The 19,223-nt window shown below is 49.7% G+C and overlaps 6 protein-coding genes across 6 annotated transcripts; 2 read left to right on the forward strand and 4 right to left on the reverse strand.

The window, feature by feature from the left end:
* Positions 1 to 798: 798 nt before the first annotated feature.
* On the forward strand, positions 799 to 1,341 carry Triagg1_7578 (uncharacterized protein; the record flags this gene model as incomplete). Its single annotated transcript, XM_062902329.1, has 1 exon — positions 799 to 1,341. One exon carries the CDS (start codon positions 799 to 801, stop codon positions 1,339 to 1,341), a length of 543 nt encoding a protein of 180 aa, XP_062753403.1.
* A 398-nt stretch (positions 1,342 to 1,739) lies between these two features.
* On the reverse strand, positions 1,740 to 6,671 carry Triagg1_7579 (uncharacterized protein; the record flags this gene model as incomplete). Its single annotated transcript, XM_062902330.1, has 4 exons — positions 1,740 to 4,674; positions 4,741 to 5,368; positions 5,442 to 5,742; positions 6,081 to 6,671. The coding sequence occupies 4 exons, from the start codon at positions 6,669 to 6,671 to the stop codon at positions 1,740 to 1,742; spliced, it is 4,455 nt and encodes a 1,484-aa protein (XP_062753404.1).
* A 382-nt stretch (positions 6,672 to 7,053) lies between these two features.
* Triagg1_7580 (uncharacterized protein) lies at positions 7,054 to 8,847 on the reverse strand (the record flags this gene model as incomplete). Its single annotated transcript, XM_062902331.1, has 1 exon — positions 7,054 to 8,847. The coding sequence occupies one exon, from the start codon at positions 8,845 to 8,847 to the stop codon at positions 7,054 to 7,056; it is 1,794 nt and encodes a 597-aa protein (XP_062753405.1).
* Positions 8,848 to 10,883: 2,036 nt separating this feature from the next.
* Positions 10,884 to 12,943, reverse strand: Triagg1_7581 (uncharacterized protein; the record flags this gene model as incomplete). The annotated part of the gene is made up of 3 exons (XM_062902332.1): positions 10,884 to 12,418; positions 12,488 to 12,796; positions 12,886 to 12,943. 3 exons carry the CDS (start codon positions 12,941 to 12,943, stop codon positions 10,884 to 10,886), a joined length of 1,902 nt encoding a protein of 633 aa, XP_062753406.1.
* A 1,403-nt stretch (positions 12,944 to 14,346) lies between these two features.
* Positions 14,347 to 14,808, forward strand: Triagg1_7582 (uncharacterized protein; the record flags this gene model as incomplete). Its single annotated transcript, XM_062902333.1, has 1 exon — positions 14,347 to 14,808. The coding sequence occupies one exon, from the start codon at positions 14,347 to 14,349 to the stop codon at positions 14,806 to 14,808; it is 462 nt and encodes a 153-aa protein (XP_062753407.1).
* Positions 14,809 to 15,423: 615 nt separating this feature from the next.
* Triagg1_7583 (transcriptional regulator family: Helix-loop-helix) lies at positions 15,424 to 17,657 on the reverse strand (the record flags this gene model as incomplete). The annotated part of the gene is made up of 2 exons (XM_062902334.1): positions 15,424 to 17,004; positions 17,115 to 17,657. 2 exons carry the CDS (start codon positions 17,655 to 17,657, stop codon positions 15,424 to 15,426), a joined length of 2,124 nt encoding a protein of 707 aa, XP_062753408.1.
* Positions 17,658 to 19,223: the final 1,566 nt, after the last annotated feature.

A 19,223-nucleotide genomic window follows, 5' to 3' on the forward strand; every position in this document is an offset into this window, starting at 1 on the left:
ATTCTTAGCCTATGAAGCCCGGCATGAGGTCGTCCAGAGATTAAGGTAACTCAGCCCAGCTAACTCGGTATATATGAGCTCACTTCTCTACGTTTGTTATATATCTTAAATAACTTGTCAATAAAAAGCAAGCAGACTGGAACTAGTTATAACTCCACAAGGCATGTAGTACTGCATCGCCCGTAACAACCCTGACAGTTCCGCCAACACAGTCTAGAACCCAGAGATTTGTCTCTTCGGAATGGATATCTTACACTGACAGACAGGGCCCAGTTTGTGGCAGATTGCACAAATAAATAGTTGCGCTAGCATTCTTTCAACAATATAGGACTATTGCCTCTTGTCTGAGTAACGCAACACCGGGGTTTCCTGATCGGCGGCTCTACAATATTGACAAATATCTTTTCTCTAGTCTATAGTGTACTCCGCATTGTTGCTGTCAAAGCCGAGCACTTGATCTCGTCGTCATGAGACACGCATGATTTGTAACTGATAATCGGGATGGCAACTAAGACAATAGAGATTGCCACTAGGAGACTCGTGATCGCGGCGGTGAGACTCAATATCGCTGCAGTGACACTCAATATGGCGATTGTAGTACACACAGTCGTAACTTGACGACCAATACACACCTAATATCCGGCCAGAGTAGGGCAAATGTATATAAAGTCTCTGAGGCTCTCCTTCTTTTCTCTCTCCCAATCAACCTCACAGCCGATTCTCTTTACATACTTCTATCAGCTCTCTAGTTGCTCCAGATTTCTCGCTTATTTTACTATCAAAACCAAATTCGCAAAAATGGTGGCGTTTACGAAATTCCTTTGGCTGGCTTTGACTGCCACTGCTGCCACTGCTGCAGCCATCGTTCAGCGCGATGTTGTTACCGTTCAGAACGATATTGCGCAAAAGATTAGCCCAACCTGGGCTACCCTCCATACCGATATCAATGCTTTCCCGGACAGCGGCGTATCAGGAGCAGTTACAATCCGACTGGATTTCACTAATGCGATTGCTGCTTTGAATGCCACAACTGCTGATATTAAAAATACTGTCTCATTTGGCGTCGTCTCTGGCACAGCTATCCTCGCCGATGTTCAGCAGCTCGTGCCTACCTTTGTAGCCGCGATAGTGAAGTTGGGGACCCAAGTGTCTTCTTGGATCGCCATACCAGATGGGAAGGCTTTGATTTTATCCCAGCTCCGATCAGCAGACGCCGCCGTGATCGGGTTTCTTGATGCCGTCATCGCAGCTGAGCCTCAGCTTTTGAAGGCCGGTGGTCTAGCGATCAAGGCCCAGATGACGGCTACCTTCACCACTGCCATAGCCGCCTACAGCGTATAATCAACACCTTTCGCGGCATTGTGAAATAACATATTGAGGGGCATTGCTGCATGATCAAATCTTGTTGTGGTTAGTGAGGGAGTCGTCAATGAGTTTCTTGAGTTGGGTGAGGACTGTGGAAAGCATGTGGTACGGCGAGAAGGGAGTCAGAGTATGTCGAGTTGATAAAGCCCTGAATAAACGGTGCAGAAGTGGTTGCAGATACGTCTCCAATGAATCATGCTGTATTTACAACGCTACACTAGATCATATCAATTGCATATTTGGGGCCACCACCAGATGATATAGCAAGCTAGTCGTTTTACTTTTCAGCCCTTGAATAGTGATATGTTTAGTAATTAAAATCCACTCGAATATCAAGTACTTATGTACTGTGAACAGTCTGGATGATGTCCCATCTAACCTGAGCAGCTCCTTTCTCTCTCTTTCATTTCCACCTCCCAGAACTTCCTATACCTCTCAACAGCACCTCGGCCATCCTTTTCTGATACACTCCGAAGCCACTCCTCATCAGGCTGCAGTTGTAATTGACAGTCAGGTGTTGCACCAGCTTTCAGGAGAATCTCAACGATATCCCAGCATCCACGGACAACAGCCGCATTCAACGCACTTTGATAGTTTCCGCCGCGTGCGTTAATATTGGCTCCTTTCTCTAGCAATATCCTTACTAAAAGAGTCCGACCCGTGTAAGCAGCTGCCTGCAAAGCCGAGCCGAAGAAACCGCCTCGTGCATTTACATTAATATTAGGACAATGTTCGAGGAGCCATTGTGCTCTGGGGGGGATTTCAAAGATATCATTTTCCAAAACTCCATTGCTGAATGAGGTTTCCTTTCCACATGCGATTTGCAACGCAGAACCCAAATTCTCACTTGTGACATTGGGGTCAATTCCGCTTTCAAGTAAAAAGCCGATCAGATTAGGCGATGGTAGTTGGTATTCATCTGGGGAATATCCGAGCGGGTCCCGTTGACTCCATGTCATTGCGGCATGCAGGGCAGTCCCATGTTTTTGAGAAACATGATTCACATCAATTCCATGTTCAAGCAGAAGCTGAAGACTGGGAATGTCAGCAGAACGAGCTGCTGCGTACCAGGCGGCACCATCTTGGAGCTGAACATCTGCGCCGTGTTCAAGCAATAACTGAACCAACTCAAAGTTCCAAGCACAGGCAGCTTCGAGTGCTGTTCCATATTCCCCGTGTTGCTCATTTACATCAGCACCACGGTCGAGCAGCCATCGTGCCACATGCACCACAGATTCGTCATCATGGAGTGTATGGTAACCACGCTTCGCTTGACAGGTGCTTATAAGGGCTGTTCCATAATGATCCGAGTGCGCATTTACATCAGCACCATGGTTCAACAGAAGCTGCACACATGCCGTGTCATTCTTGAGACTCCTGCAGGCGGCTATCAGTGCCGTTTCGCCGTCTTGGGCGCATGCGTTGACATCCGCACCATGTGCAAGGAGCAAGTCGAAGATTTCCTCATGAGGCGATTCCAAAGCGGCGGCCCATAGCGCGGCTCCGCAGTGTTCGTTTACACCGACGCCCTCGTTTATGAGCAATGTGAGGATCAAGAGTTTAGTCTGTAGACTTTCACGAACTGATAACTCGTTGAGGCGCCGAGCTGCCGCAGCTTGTAAAGGCGTACCGTAACGACCCCCTTCTGCGTTCACATCAGCTCCACAGCCGAGCAAAAAGCGCACAACTTCTATTGTCCCTTCATAACAAGCAACTTGCAGTGCAGTTTTCCAATCATCGTTACCCGGTTGATCGATTTCGGCGCCGTTGTCCAGGAGTAGCTTGATCACCTGCGTTGCCTGAGGATGTGACGACGATGCTGCCGCATGGAGTGGTGATCCGTAACGTCCCCCTTGGGCGTTCACACTGGCGCCATGCTCAATAAGAAGCCGTACAGCTTTCATTTTTACTCCGATATCGCGTGAATAATATAAAGAGAAGCAACATGCAGCCTGTAGTGCTGTTCCATATCGCCCGCCTTGAATGCCGGGGTCTGCGCCACAGTCTAATAACTTCTGAATCCGTTCAAGCATGAGCTCTGGCTTTCCGTTCAAACTAAAAGCTGCCTGGAGCGGCGTACAATAGTCTCCCCCTGAGGCATTGACATTGGCACCTCTCTCTAGCAGTAGGTCGAAGAGTGCAGAGTCATAGGTCTTTACCGCAAGGCAGAGCGCTGTCCCCAAGGATCCGATTTGTTTATCGATGTCTGCGCCACCATCAAGGAGAATCTTCACACTTCGGGCGTCCCGACATAATGAATAACTAAGTGAATTCTGGGAACGGTTGCCATCTACGAGGAACTTTAGAACATCAAAGTGTTGGCCCTCCGTTGCGGCATCAAGAGCTGAACCCCAGCCGTCGCAACGGGTGTTAATGTTGGCGCCTGCTTTGAGAAAAAGCCGTACAAGGTCTAAATGCGCCTCATGGGCTGCAAAATAAAGACCAAAATCCAGATCCTCTTGCGTCAAATACTTATTTGCCCCAAATTCTTGAGAGATCAGGAGCTCAGTCAGCTGATGTAAACCACGCTGGGCAGTGTAACAATGTGGTTTCAAAGATGCATGTAGCATATGTGGATTCGTCGAAGTATTCGCTTCCTGATTGAACCGAAGCTGTAGATTTCGGCTGTGAAAAGCGAGCGCGAGTGCCGCATCTTCTGCAAGGTTGGCTGGCCATGATGTACGTGGGACCTCTTCCAGATGAAGTGCCCAGTACACAGTGACATATCCTAGCAAGGGAAAGCTATCCATACTCTCAAAATATTTTCTCCGACTTATTTTATTCATGGTTGTGACATGGTTAAGGTAGGCGAGGCATGATTTTGCAATATATAAGTGAGCGTCGGCTTCTGTGAATGAGAAAGCAGACGTAGGGTTTCCTGCTATTCGGCGAGACGTCAAATACTCTTTTATAGAAAAATGAGCCAAACCGACTTCAAAATAAGTCTCCTTGTAGGCAGATTCACCGGCTGAGCCCATGCGATGAACCGGTAGGGTAATGATAAGGCCAGAGAAATATTTCAATACATCGGTAGAAGTAAAGAGCCGCTCCGTCTCATCAAAGACAACATCATTGTCTGGGTGAATTATGAAGATATCAGAGAGTTCTTTATGAGTCAGGATCGTCTTCGAAAACGCAAGCCATTTTAGGGTATTTATAACCTGGCTTTGGAACCTAGTATCAATATTCTGGAGTATTCGGTCATATGTTGCGTCAAGTCCAGCAGGAAGGTCTTGGAGAGCTTTGCGAATTTCTGCTATAGACGACGGCATTCGAAGTGCCTCTAGCTGAAATCGAACATATTGGAACCTAAATAGAAGATGGCATATTAAAACAGGCAATCTTTATCTTAATTTGAAAGTTCTGATAACTTACATGCAGTCTGCTTTTTGAGCAAGTAACTGTCTTGCTTCTTCTTTTACTTCCTCCGGCCATGTATCGAAGTCGTCGGTTGCCAGAGTCACATTTATACACTGCCGGATATCGTCATCGATAGCTTGCTGATGGCTTAATAGATCGATCTCGATTTTCGCTGGTGAAGATAAAAGAGGGCGTATTCTAAGATTAATGTCTGGCTTCTTGCGGCTCGTTAAGAATATATGAAAATTATCAGATGCAGCTGCTAAAATACGGCGCAAGCTTTTCAGGAGCTGTTCCCTCTGCCCCCCAAGTAAAGGGCACTCATCCAAGCCATCGATGATAATATATACAGCAGAGCATCCCGACGTAGAGGATAAGAGCGCCGTCTCAAGTGTTTGCGTGTCCGGGCGCTGGCCTTTCATTTTGTAGTCGTTAAGGCGTTTAATAGCATCTAATTGCGATACATCAAACCTGTTAGAACAGATTTGCTTGATAAGTGACGCAAGCATTTCGTTAACTTGCTGCTTCTTTATATCACTGAAGCTAAAATAAAAATACGCCAGAGCAGTAGAAGGCTTTAAAGTATGTCGATCTTTCAAGTAGTTGATGACTGACGATGTTAAAACTGATTTCCCGGAGCCAGCTATAGGCAGTCAGTCTCATGTTTCAGTAGGCCGGCGGTAGGCCTCGCACATTGACGAAGGATCAAGACTTACCCTTGCCATGAAGCCATATCAGTGAATTAGCATTTGTTTCCCAGGCTTTGAATTCCTCACTACCTTTGAGAAGCCATTCATTAGTGCCATTCTCATACCTAACGAGTGCATCATTGTATGTTGAAGAGGGATCAACATCGCTCAGCCAGTTCAGGAACTCTCTGTGTTCTTTTTGAGCAGCTGCACTCTCGTTTGCCAACTGTTCCTCAGCATGCCGAATGTCACGCCAGATCTGCTCAACTGCGGCAAAACTCTGCTCCTTTTCCCGGACATCGCTTATGAGTTGCTCCCAGTCATTCCACTGGACAGCATCTAGCCGAGGCGGAATTTAGTTGAGTAGTAACAACAACTTTTAACTTCGAATTTTAATATTTGCCTGTAAAGCCTCTCCAAGGCGGCCTTATACTCGCGGTGGGAATGCTGGAACTTTGCGTGATCGCGCACTCGAGTTTCGTGACTGCGTGCCTCTATATAAAGTTCTTCTCTCATTTTACTTTGGGTAATAAGGGAAGAAATATATTCGAGTCCTTTAGCTAAAGAGGCGCTTTCAGATGATGCGTTCATAAATAACTAGTAAAGCAAATTAGTAAAGTGGTCTTCTTATATAATAGTATACCGTTATGAAATATCTCAACTTACTGGAAGTAAAAAGCTGATTCCTGTCCAGGCTATCGAGGCGAACGGGTTCGCACTGACGGCCTGACTAACGTAGTTGTTTGCAGAGTTTATAACGTTCAAAATAAGCTGTGAGATATTTTTCATTTGAACCTCATGATCGCCTAATTTGAGCTTTGTATTATCGTTCACCTCCTCCATACGTTTTTGAAGGATCGTCCACATCTGCTCCCTGATATTTGCCTTGAAGCTTAGGGTTTGTGCCACACCAGCGGCGACAACTCCTTTGAGGGTTGATTCATATTCGGCAACCAATGCGCTATTCTTCTCTCGCAGCCTTTCGTATGCCACATTCCACAGCTCTTGAATCGGAGTATTGTCTAACGTGGATGGCGCATAATCGACTTTAGAGGTCTTTGATCTTTCAGTTGTTTCAATTCGGCAGGTTCGATCGTCTGTTGAGTCAATGTTATTGCGCGATTCGATTGCGTTCGTCACGTCTTGACGCCCTTGGCCTTGGCGTGCATCGTCAGAATTGACTGCGACGGTTTCGTTTGCAGATGAAGAAGAAGAGTGCTTCTGTCTTTGTTTCTGGAGCCAGCGTCTGAACCCCATTATCGTATCCGAGAAGAATGATTTCTTTAACCGCGTGTAAAAAGCATGTACACACAATGAGGGCTGTCGGAAGCCTTGGCTGCCTGACGGTGTCTAGGTTCAGGTGCCTGCTCAGCCTCGCGAAAGAATCTATAGCAACCCCAGCTGCAATCGTCATTGGACAGCATTTGAGGTTACATCAAATTTCCCATGCCGATGGAATAATGAAGGTATCAGCTGCATAAGACATCGGATACTCTTATTGGACAGCCGGAGAGCCATATTTTTCTTGGGATAAATGAACATTGAAACTCAGCGATTGTGAAGCACCGAGGTGCATAGAATTTTACAATAGTACGCCAATGGCATTCTACTCGACTATAGATGATAATACGCCGAATATTCAGACAATTCTCTCTTCTTCTTGTTTAGGCGTCATCCGCAGCCGACGACGCCACTTCATGCCACTCTTGTGAAAAGCACGCTGTGTCCGCTCTAATGGATAGTTGATGGGCGATTCGCCTCCAGTGAATATCATAAAATCGTAGAGGAACGCCCCCATGAATGAGCCCAGCAATGTACCCGCCCAGGGACCGTAGAACCAGTAGGGGTTGGTGAAGAGCTCAGAAGTGTAACCCAAGGCCAAAAGCGCCAAGCGAGGACCAAAATCTCGACTCGGGTTGAGAGCAGCGCCTGTTTGGTTAGCGAAGCTCATGCTGAGGCATGTAATGATGAGGCCGATGATGAGCGAGTTCATGCCCGCTCCAGGAGGGGCATTTTGATCGTCACCAAGAGCCAGTACAACAATAGTCAGACACATTGTACCTATAAATTCGTTGAATAGGGCTGTAGGTGCGTTAATGTATGAGCTGCGTTGGCTTGTGACGAAGCAGTTTATGATATCATCGTCTACTCCGGTAAGGAGATAGTGTTTGATAGACACGTAGTACACTCCGTATGCGGCAAAACACGCGCAAAAAGCTCCAAGAAACTGTGCCAAAAAGTACTCGGGCATCTTGCGCTTAGGAAACCCACGAAAGAACCAGAGCATTATAGTAATTGTAGGATTAAGATGGGCACCAGAAACGCCACCAGAGATGTATATCCCTATCATGGTAGCAAATCCCCAAGCCCAGTCGGTCGTGTTTGGGTTTCCGGCTTTAGCCACTGTGACAGAAAGATCGGCGCAGAATCCAATGGTCAGTTGAACGAAAACAGCCAGAGATTCGGCCAAGGCTTCACGATGGTGAGTGCGGATAACAGACCAGATGGTGTGGTTGTTGTGAATTTCGTCCTCTACCAACTCCTGGACCAAGGGGTGGAGGTCCTCTGGGTATGCATCTTGGTCAAGCCGTAGTGTCTCAAGAGAAGTATTGCCCTCTATCAGCTCGTCTGGGCCTGGATCAAATTCTCCCTGTTCCTGTCCTGACCGTTGGGACTCGTGGCTGTCTTTGTGTCGTTCTGAAGTATGTTCAGATAGGCCTTCTTGGACAGTATACAAAGGACTCTGAATTGATGGACGCGTGATGGTAGCTCGTCTCTGGCTTGACCTCGTTTTTACAAGCTGTGGGAGTCCATCTGATGCCGCCTCAGCATCTGCGGCCAGGATCGTTTTTATAAAGTTATTCTCTCGCTGTTGTCGGGCATCGGTGACTTGCGCTCCCATTTTACGCAAGTCGGCCGACTTCTCAATGCGCCCCTTTTCAATCTCATTTGGGTCGACATCCAGCCCTAGATTTTGCGAGTTTTCAGCGGGCAGCTCGGCGTTGACGCAGTTCTCCAGCAGCTCATTCTTTGTTGGTACCATCCCCGGACGGACAACACGCGGCAGAGGTTTGGCTAAACTCCATATTGGCTTGGCATTATTTGGCTGCTCATACGAAGGATTGAGGTCGCTATAACCTGGGTGAACAAAAGGTTCATGTGCGGTGCGCAATTGAGGATTGTCGGCAGTACCAGCAAGGTTGAATTGAGTTCCTTGGCCAGCTGTGGTTATAGGTGCCACGCTGCGAAAGGTAGACCTCCTCGAGGCTCTACTCCGTCGACGGAGGCTTGAACGTTCTTGATCATCGCGATTCTCGTTAAGAGCTCGTCTTGAGGAAGTCATGGACTCGTTTGTGACCTGCTCGGTTGGTGAGGTGATGTTACCGGCATCATTATTTGAGGCATTGCGGGCTGAATTAGACGAGCCTTCCATGTTGTTTGGTGGGATTGGATCGCGATAATCGAAATTGGGGGTGAGCAACTTGGTCGTTTTGCCGAGATTTCAATGGCTCTATCAGTCAAAACGTTTGCTTTGGAACGATTCAAACAAAACTTTGTGAGGCAATATTGAAACAAGAAATGACAGTTTGGCTGGGCTATTCGCGCCTCAAACAATAGTAAATATGACCTCCTACGATGGCCAGCTATAGGATAAGGAGATAGGGTGAAGACAACATAAAGTTATAGAAGCAAAACAATGAGCCACAAGCCATTCCATTTCTCCGCGAACAAACGAATCCATGAGGTCATACGGACTCTCATCTCCTAATAAGGGCATTACGCATGCCGTTGTCAACGGTTAGATCGGAAGAGATTTGAGCTTTTTTAATCTATATCGAATCCACAATGCGCAATTCCGGCACAGTATTTCTTGGAACCGGTGCCGATCGGCGACTCCATCCACCTGAGCAAAAAGGCCGAAATACGGGGCGGCGGGGACTTCAGAAGTCCAGATTGAACCCAATCATGTTATTCATGGTTACCAGGTGCCCCAGTGAGAGCTTTTTTCATTTTTGACAGGCCGAGTCGCCACATCCGTGGAGAGATACGAGCGTTGCAGGGGCGAGAAGTTCTCGAGAGTCAAGGTGTGACGGGGCCGGGATTGAGGTTATACAGTAGTATCGCCGAGGAGAAAAATGGAGCGACACGTGAAAATCGGCTGTCAACGCTAGAACTTGAGCAGGATAAAAGACAGTTGGACTAAATAAGACGTCAAACTGAGTCGTGTTGGACTCCGTCGACTATACGAGTAGATACAGCCACATGGTTCCAAGACTTGCTAGTCTATCACTGACAGCTCCTCGTACTCAAGCATCCGGCCCATTTTACAACCTTCCCAGGATTATCATCTGACGAAGTGTCATTTATTTTACTTTTCCAAATAGAAATAGCACCGCCAGAGCTTGGATGTAGTTCTCAGCAAAGATTACATAGCTAGTACTTCACTTCAATAACTGTTGTTATAGATGTAGTAGATGTAATATCTCTATATAGCACATACGCTCTATGTACTCTGTATTACGCATAGAGACGGCTTCTTGGCATCAGCAAGTATCTCAATCCCTGTACACCTTGGCGCTGGATGACCAAGTTGGGATGCATAACAGTCACTCTGTGAAACACACCCACAGACAAGGATAAAGACGTATCACCATACGCAGCAAGCAAAAGAAAAGAGTTTCAAACTTGACTTGCAAAGTATTAAAAAGAGTTATTGAAATATCATGCATCAAAATTGATATATAGCACACCATCCCCTTCACCACAACCTCCACCATCTCAAAAGAAAGTTGAACTAGCAACCGACATCGTACCGTGCAATACCCAAATGCCTACCCCTATGCCCAATAGACCAGTCGCAGCAAAGAGTAAATAAAAAAGAATACGCACAAGGAAGAGCAAGAAGAGAAGAAAAGAACCAGAGAAGAAGCGAAAAAAAGGAACACAAAAAAACAAAAGGAACAACAGTAGCCAGTACAATGCCGAAATAGAGTGAAAAAAAAACACCATAGTACCCAAATCCCCTTTCCATTTCCGTCCGTTGCGCCATCGCCGCAATAAATCCTCCCCTCCTTGTCTCTTCTTCTTCTTCTTGAGGTCTGCCGGCTTTTTCCCCCGCTCTCACCTCATCATATCATTTTCTCTCACTTTCTCGCTTGAAGCGTGTCCAAAAAATGACGTTTCTTTGGCGTAATGAGGATCATAAAAAAGAATTCATGTAATCTCAAAATCGCAGGGAACATTCAGCGTTGTAGTAGTGGTAATGGTGGTGAAAAGTGGTATAAAAAAAGTCATGCTGCCTCTCCCGTCGCGCCTTGGAAGACTAAAACGCCCGTGTATATGCATACGCATTAATCGCTCGTAATAGAATAAAACGTGAAGTCATGATCGTTAAGATGTAAAGTTTACAAGGTGTTTAGCCATTTCCTTGTGAATGGCCGTCCCAGCCCGTCGTCTGGTCACGCTTGCCTACGTCGTGCCCGAGACTCTGCGGCCAGTGGAAGATACCGCCGCGCCCACACCAGCACTACCGACACGGCCACTCGTCTTGCGAACACCAGCAGATTCCTTGGATCTCAAGGGTGAATCCGCAGCTTGCCGCCGATTCCGGACTTTGGCGAGTGTGCCAGGCTGGCTGGGGACCCTCTCGGCAGATTTGGGTTTTACGGAACCAATATTCTCAGCATCGAATGAAGCGTCATTGTCAATGACATAGGGGCTCGTGTTCTGGCTTGCCACTTGAGCTTTCTCGCTCCGATTAGATGATTGGGTCGCTTTGCGCTGCTTTCGCATCCGCAAGTGCTGCTCCTCGTCCGAGTCTGGGGGCTGTGAACGGCGCTGTGGCGATGGTGGTGCTGTTACTTCCTCCTGTTTATGTTGCTGCTGTTCGAAGAGTTGCTCCTCCGCTGCCGCGTGAAAAGCGTCCGATCTGTGATGATGATTGCGCCGATCGCGCGCCGCCTTTCGCGGCTGACCTGGCGTTGGCGCCGGTAAATAATCTTCGTGAACTCCGACATTGCCGCGATCTTGGTCCACCTCACTAAGGGGAGTGCGGCCGGATGGGCTCCGGTTAGAGGGTGTCACTGTCTGGCCGTTACGCGCAGACTTGACGGCTCGCATGGGCGTCTGGGGTGCCGGATGACCGGCGGCGGCGGCAGCAGCAGCAAGCTCTCTCCTGAGCTTTCGCTCAATACGCTCCTCGATCCACCACTCTCGGAATGTTCCCTGGTTGAGGTGCAGCCAGTGCTGCTGAGGTCCAACAACCATACCAGGTCTCATGAAGCGCATGAAAGAGATGACTTCGTTGGCAGTGAAGCCGTGGCGGTAGATCAGGTAGGCGCCAATGAGGCAGCCGGTTCGGCCAAGGCCAGCCTTGCAGTGAACAGCCACGCCTCTCTTCTTGACAGTGATGGTCTCGTGAGCCATGCGAATGAACTTGCGAACCATGGAAAGCGGAGGGCAGGTTCCATCATCGAAAATCATGTCAACATGCTGGATTCCCAGCGCCTCAAAGTAGGATGGGGAGTAGAGGGGCGAGTTCAATCGGACGACCAAGCCAATGTTACGCTCAGTAAAGTGCGAGAGCACATTCTTGAAGGGCTGGGGAAGAAGCGGGTGATCCTCGACCGCGGCCACGTCCCTGGGAAGCAGAGGATACAGGTCGGAGTCCTCAGTAATCTTGGCCACTGGCGTGTGTTGAGGGGAGGCAAAGGCAAGAAAGTTGGGCGTGACCCAGTTGAAGTCGCCATGCTCGACTCGCTCATACATCTCATACTGGTCCAAGTCAAAGTTATCCAGGTCGCAGCACTTTTCTTCCTTGGCCTTCCAGACACCATATACCACATCCTGGACGCTGATGCCGTAGTCTGCCTGGCTGTAGCCGGCATCTCGGAAGGGCATCAACGGAGGGTCAATCTGAGCAATCGGGGCCAGGGCCAAGTGAGGCGGCCAGTTCTGAATCAGAACCATATAGCAAGCCAGCATACAGGCAGCATTTGCGCGACCTAGAAACAGCCAACAATGTTAGTAAATCAACTCTTTCAATTCCATGTTTAAAGGCGGTCAAGACTCACTCCTCGGATCAGCAGCACTGTAAAAGACAATGGGTCGGTCTCGGTTCTCCTTGGCGCCCAGGATATCGTGGAACTTGATGGCAAAGCGGTAGAGATGGCCAATGTGCAGAGGACCAAAGTCGTGGTGAAAGGCGTTGTACAGAAGAGTGTCGTCGACTGTGAAGTAGCAGGGAGGGTTTCGGTTGGTTACCAGAGGTGCCGGGGCAGCTCCGTCCGCATATCGCGACGCTCGCTTCCTTGGGGATTCGGTGCCGGGGAGCGGCGTATCGGGAGTCGGAGGGTGCACATAGGCGCCCAGATAGAGTCGGTCTGCAGATTGAGAAATTGTCAGCGCCAAGTTCGGAAATTTATAGAGAAGCTGCACTGCTCAATGAGGAGTGGAAAGAAAGCTGTCCTACCTGGAATGTATTCAACGACATGGCCCAGATTCTGGGAGTGTCTCGTAGAAGGAGCCATTCTTCCAGGCTCGCTATGCTTCCAATCCGCAACAGCGAATCACTCGTCCACGTCCGTAGTAATAACAGAATCTAAATGTAAAATATGATGCCAAAAAGCTGTTTGGAATTGCGCAAACGCGAATGCGCAAAAAAAGAAAAGAAAAAAAATGGCGAAAGCTAAGCTGCGGTGAAGCTCCCCAAAAAAGGGTCGTGTGATGCAAGTGATGTAAACAAGAAAGCGGCAACAACGCAAAAAGAATAAAGGGGGCTGGGCGGGATTTAGCGAGACAAGACAAAATCAAGTAACCCAAACAGCAGACAGCTCAATCGAGGCGGACAGGAATAATTTTGACCGTCGACAATCACCAATGTCTTTTGGTTCGAAATTCGCTGCGAGTGGAGGAAATAAAATACGTTGGGGAGGATAACGGGTGTTCGGGGGTGTGGGCGGCGAATTGCACGGGTGCACCTTGTCTCTCTCTCTATCACGGCTCACTCACGCTCTCCAGCGGCGGTCTCTTCCCTCACAATGCTAAGCGTCACAGCAATGCGACTCAAAAGCTCCAGCAAAGATGAGAAGGGAAAAAAGAACAAAGACTAGCCAAAAGGCAGACCTTTTCGTACCGGAGGTAAATAAGAGGAGATTGGGAGGCAAGGAGGAAAAGAGTCAGGCCGAGAGGGGAAGCGTGAGGATTAAAGAGAGAGAGGGAAAAGTCAGCCGGTGATGTTTCGAGCTGGTGATCTGGGCCGGCGCGGGTGTTTTTGTAACAGGGGGGAGTTTGGCGCTGCAGATGTTATTCTTGCAGGCCTGAGCTCCCCCTAATGGAGCGCTACAGCTGCGTTGCCCCCCTGTTCCCCCGGCGCCAGCGCTCCAAGGCCAGCGCAGCGCTGTTGTTGCGGGTCGCGGACCTGTCGCCAGGGCAACGTCATAACAAGCACTGGGCAGCTGTGCCCGGGGTCTGACGTGCTAGAACGCTGCTGAACGGCTGCTCACGGTTTAGCGTCTACAAGGTCACCCAACAGGTGGCTCGACGGCATTGCGGTGCGCCACGTTCTGTGGCTGGTAATACCCACATGCCCCATTCCAGCCCGTCAACCTGAAGTTTTGCATCTGCATCTACCTAGGTATCTAGAAGCAAGCTCGAGGAATTCCATCATCAACACGCACAAGATCCACCCTATCCCGGCTCTTTAATCACCTGCTGCAGCGCGCATACAGCCAGCCACTCGTTAAGCCCTACCACAACAAATCCAGAAAAAGAAGCAGAGCAAGAAACAACAAACGAGAGAAGCATCACCAGCGCCATTCATCATCGGGCCACACAAGCAAGACCCCTCCATTCTTCAACCTCGAAACGAAAAAGAAAGACAAGAAAAAACATCCCGAGACTCGTTGTCTCACCGGAGAACTCTCCCCACGCAATGAGTTCCGATCCCAAGTTCCCATGCAGCATGCAAGTTAATTTCCCCTCACTCCTCCCGTTACCCTGCCAATCAACTGCCATCCACCTCCATCTCCATCATTGCATTATCTCTCCATGGCTAACACAAACATCGCGACCCCTCAACAGACAGCTGCGCATCCCCTTCCCTACGCCCCGCCTCGCCTCCACGGCCCTCAAGGCCCTCCAAGTCGACCCCGAACTCTCGCCCCTCGTCCAAAGACATGTCTCCGTCGTCTCGTCCTCGTCCTCATCCACCAGCCCCAGCTCCGGCGACCATGCCGAGGTGCTGCTAGTAGAATACCAGGCCACGACCAACCGCATGCTGCGAGTCGCCGTCAACTCCTTCATGGAAGGCCTCAAGCTGGTCTTGGAAGTCATGGAGCAGTTGGACGTCGACGTATTAGCTGCAGAAAAGGCAAATCCAATAAAGTCTCCGTGAATATATATCCCCACGGCGCCCTCTTGCTGCCTCGATGTGAAATATAACTTCCATAATACACCTACACGTATGCGCAATGTTTCGACATATTGTAGTAGAGGTTACCCAGCATTTTAATCAAAACGACTACACCAACATACACCAAGTCAGAACTGCATTATATGATAATGATACACCATCAGTCGCGTAATGGTATTCAGATGCTTCCTCTCACAGAGTCTAGATTACACTATCAAATATAAAGTATGGTGGGATGAACAAACAGGGAACAAGAAGCGAGGAAAAAGACAGGGGATAGAACAAGATGACAACATGCCCACCCATTTGACATCAATGCATACCGAACAAAAAAAAAGAAACAACAGGAAAGATCAAGAAGAGTCGCAAAGAAAATTGGAAAAAATCGGATAAGACCGCCCAAATAAAAATGCCATGAACCATCCCCGAAAATTCGCCCACCACAACAAATTCCAAGAAAAATCTGCGTTCTACTCCGTGCCGGCCGGAAACCCCAACACGACGTAATATCATGTACATTGATCGTATCCCGTTAAAACACCGTTATCCCTCGGTTCATAGCATTCTGCATAGCAGGTGTGCTCATCAACATTAATGTCAGCTGCTTTCTTCGGGCTCGCCTACACTCGCTGTGGCCGTCGACATATTAACGTCTCCTTGGGCGTCCTGGGCACCGCCACCCTGTTCTTCGCTTATCCTGGGCAATTTCTTGTCGTTGTCATGGGTTGCGTCGCTCACTTCGGGGGTGCCGTCCGAACCCTTCAACTTCTCCAGCTGGTCCCTCAATGCTTGCAACTCCTGTTTAAGATCCACATTCTCCTTCTCGAGATTCTTCATGTGGACGATGGCATTCTCCACAACACTGGCCTTGCTATTTGAAGCATTTGATTGCTTGCCATCCTTCTTGTCATCATCGTCGCCCGAAATGATCTTATTTTTGCCATCCGGGAGGAGACTGGCCATGGTTTGTAAAGCAGAGTTGATGCGGTTTCGGCGACCTTGCTCGGCAATCTTGTGTGATGTCCTCTTGGAGGTGAGATTTGTGGACAGTTCGCTGGGGTAAGACACACCAGGGACTTGGTTGCCCTCCAAGATGTTCTGATAGTTCGATTTGGACATCAAAAGTCGCGATGCCTGGTCCTCAACAGACATGCCAGGAGCGCCGGGGAGTAGAGGCTTAATATTGGGGGATATCCTGGGTAGTAGAGCCGGAGATGCGTGGATAGATCCCGTTGACCTCTTGCGACTATTCCTGGCTGAAAGTTGGGGTGTCTTTCGCTGGCTAGAGCCGGAGGCTCCAGGTAGTAAGAGGGGACTCTGGTTTGCCGATGACGTTCCTGCCGCTCTCACGATTGGTGAAGGCATGGACTGGAACGTGACCCCCTTGGACACCAAGCTCGGCTCGGCCCGAGGGGTCTGTATACCAAGCTGGTCGTCGGCAAGACCACCAGCGAGCGACGGGTTAGATATTGATTCAGGGAGCTCAAGTGACTCGATGTTGTCGGAGAGCGGAGCCTCTTGGTGGCTTGTGATGATCTTCTTCGTCTTAGAGGCCGGCAATTTCATCAGAGAAGCAGGCGTGGCGGGATGAGGAGGGTGTTGCTCATCGAGCAGACCGGTTGCAAGGCTCGGCTGCATATTCGTTTGCGGGCGTATATAAGGCGATTTGCTCATTGAGCGCCTAGCAGGAATCGGGGGAGGGGGCATTTCCGACAGGTTCTCCGGCGAAACGGACGCATTCTCATCAGATCCATCGGTAGAAGCAGCCGGTAGGGGGAGCAGCCCGTGGTCGCCCATCTGTAGATTCCTCTCTTCCACCTCGCTCAGCACCTGTGATACCATGGCCGGGCTAGGACCAGTCTTTCGCCTGAGCGGCTTAGAAATGGGTGAACTCTTAACACTTGGCTTGCTCCTTGTCTTGGAAGCCTGAGTCTTTCTTGTCTTCTTAGAGAGGTCCAGGTTGACAGCGGGAACAGCAGACTGTTCGAGGTCCATCTCTACCGGTGAGTTATTCGAGTGAGTGGTGTGGTCATAGTTTGATGATGAATCATTCTGTGCATGGAGAGCCGGCGATGTCAGGGGACTAAAGTAAGCTCCAGGTACGGTAAAGGCAGTATCCATGTTGAAATGAGGATCCAGCGGGGTGACAGCTGGTGATACGAGGGGTGTAAAGGCCATCTAGAGGTGGAATTTCGTCATTAGAAATGGCTCAACAATAGTTCAAAGACGTCTACAAACGTATATCACAGCTGAGAGGATGGGAAAGGGTCGGGGCAGAAAAGACTTACATCCTGCTCGGCCATTCTTTGATGGTAACTTCTATCGTAGGCGCCTCTTGATGGCATCTGCTCGGCTTGGGAATAAAACTGAGCGCTACCGGGAGTCATCTCCAGACTCTGCGGCGTCGGGGGTACCGAGTGGCCATGGAAGAATGTGGCCTGCTGCTCTTGCAGCTGTCGCTGCTGCTGCTGAAACTTTTGCTGCTGCAGATACTGAATCTGGGCGTCGATGTTGGAAATGGCCTCGCGGGACGCCGACTGCGCCATCATGTGAGAGGGCATGGGCGCCATGGCGGGCGTGTGGTTCTGAAGGAGGCCGTCGCTTCGAGGAATCATGTTGGAGGGATCCGAGTCGCTCATGATGGCATCGGCGGTCTGGCGAGCCTGGGCCATGATGGAATGCGAGCCGTCATCCTGGAAGCCCTGGAAGTCAAACTGCATGCCGTCGCCCATGTTGGCCATGCCGCTGATGTCGAGAAACTGCTGGAAGTCATCTTCCGACGCTGCGGCCATGGCCTGGTCCTGCGGGTTCCACGTTGCAGAGCTCATCATGGCGATGTGTAGGAGATGCGCCGGGCGTCTCCGCGCAAGATGGTTGTTCGCTGCGAGATGTGGCCCAAGTCAAGCAATATCCAACGGTGTCGAGTTTCGTATGCCCAGAACCGTCTTTTCCTGCACTGTAGTGTGCCCACAGTGTGAGCAGCGCTCTCGGACACCGCTTTCCGAGGCTCGTCTTGAGAGAGAGCAGGAGATGAGATCAACAGAGAAGCGAAAAGCGAAAAGGCGATGCCGTCGTCGTCGACGAATGTCGGGGTAACGAAGGGCGTTTCGGTCGGGGAGTAGCGGCAGTAACCCGGGACGGAGCCGTTCTGTACATGTACGCACAGGCTCAGCAATTGGCGAATAGTGACGCAACGGCAAGAGTATCGTCAGCAGAAAAAAAGAAAGGATTGAAAAGAAAAAAAGTGCCGTCGTCTAAATATCTCCTGGACGATAAGCAAGACCCGGCGATGCGGCGCAACGAGATGGGACGAGATGCTCAAAAGCAACAGGCGAAAGAAGAAAAGAGGGCGAGCGACGAAAAGAGCGAAGAAAAAGGCCCGGATGGGGTCAATCTCCGGGGCGGAGAGGGAAAAAAAAGAGGCTGCTGGGGCAGGCCACCGCCAGGCAACTTGGGCCGGCGGCACAGGTTTTTGGTTATGCGGTGGTGTTCGTTAGCGGTGGCAGGTGGGGGATCGCAGCGGCGGATCTCGCGTGGGCGACTGCTAAAAGGCCCCAAAGAGGCGCTAGCCACAGCGGTGCACGGTGCTAAAGCGGCCCAGGGAGCGAAAATTGCGGCCAAGTCGGCGCTGCTAGGTAGGTATCAGCCAGGCGGTAAACTTGGCTCGCCTCGGGCTGGTGTCTGGCAAGTACTTGTAGTTTTGCTACCTAGTACTAAAAAGAAAAGAAAAGAAAAAATACCGTGTGAGCTCTTATCTGTTCAATTTGTTCAGATTACTTTATCTGGCTTTTCTTGACTGTGTCCGTGTCCGTCTCTCATCTCATGTTCTTTTTCCCAGCTGAACCTCGAGTTCTAGACTCGCGGCGGCTGTCCATCAATCCCAAACAGGAACCGGCTGCGTTCAAGCTGACCGAGAGGATTGCCCGAATGTGCATTTACGATGCAGTGCAGGCCTTGGCAGCTGCATACAACCCAGCACTGGTCCTAACGGTTTCTGTCCTTTTCTCTCTTCTCCTTCCAGATCCTCTCTTGTTTCAATTTTTTCTCCTCATTCAACCATCAATTCTTTCATCCCATTTGCCTCTCAGACGGGCGTCAGAACGAACTGCCCACGTGCATGTTACATTAGCCTCAAATCTCACTCTGCTCCATCAGGGTACTTGGCCTCACTGCATAGAAGCAGCCGCTGGTCAGGTACCGTCTAGACTGTGGGGAGTCGACAGGCCTCCTCGAGTCAGATCATAAGTTGATGGACCAAACGCTCCTATTCCTCTGCATTACTACCATCATTTTCCTTTCCCACGGCGGCGTACCGGCTAGCGCTGGCTGCTAACGGGCAAACTCGACGGGACTCTTCCTCACAACCGCCCAACTTCCTGGCAAGGGTCCAGATGCAA

The sequence above is a fragment of the Trichoderma aggressivum genome (assembly GCF_033847375.1).
Source record: "Trichoderma aggressivum f. europaeum strain CBS 100526 chromosome Unknown scaffold_034, whole genome shotgun sequence".
Classification (NCBI taxonomy): Eukaryota; Fungi; Ascomycota; class Sordariomycetes; order Hypocreales; family Hypocreaceae; genus Trichoderma; species Trichoderma aggressivum.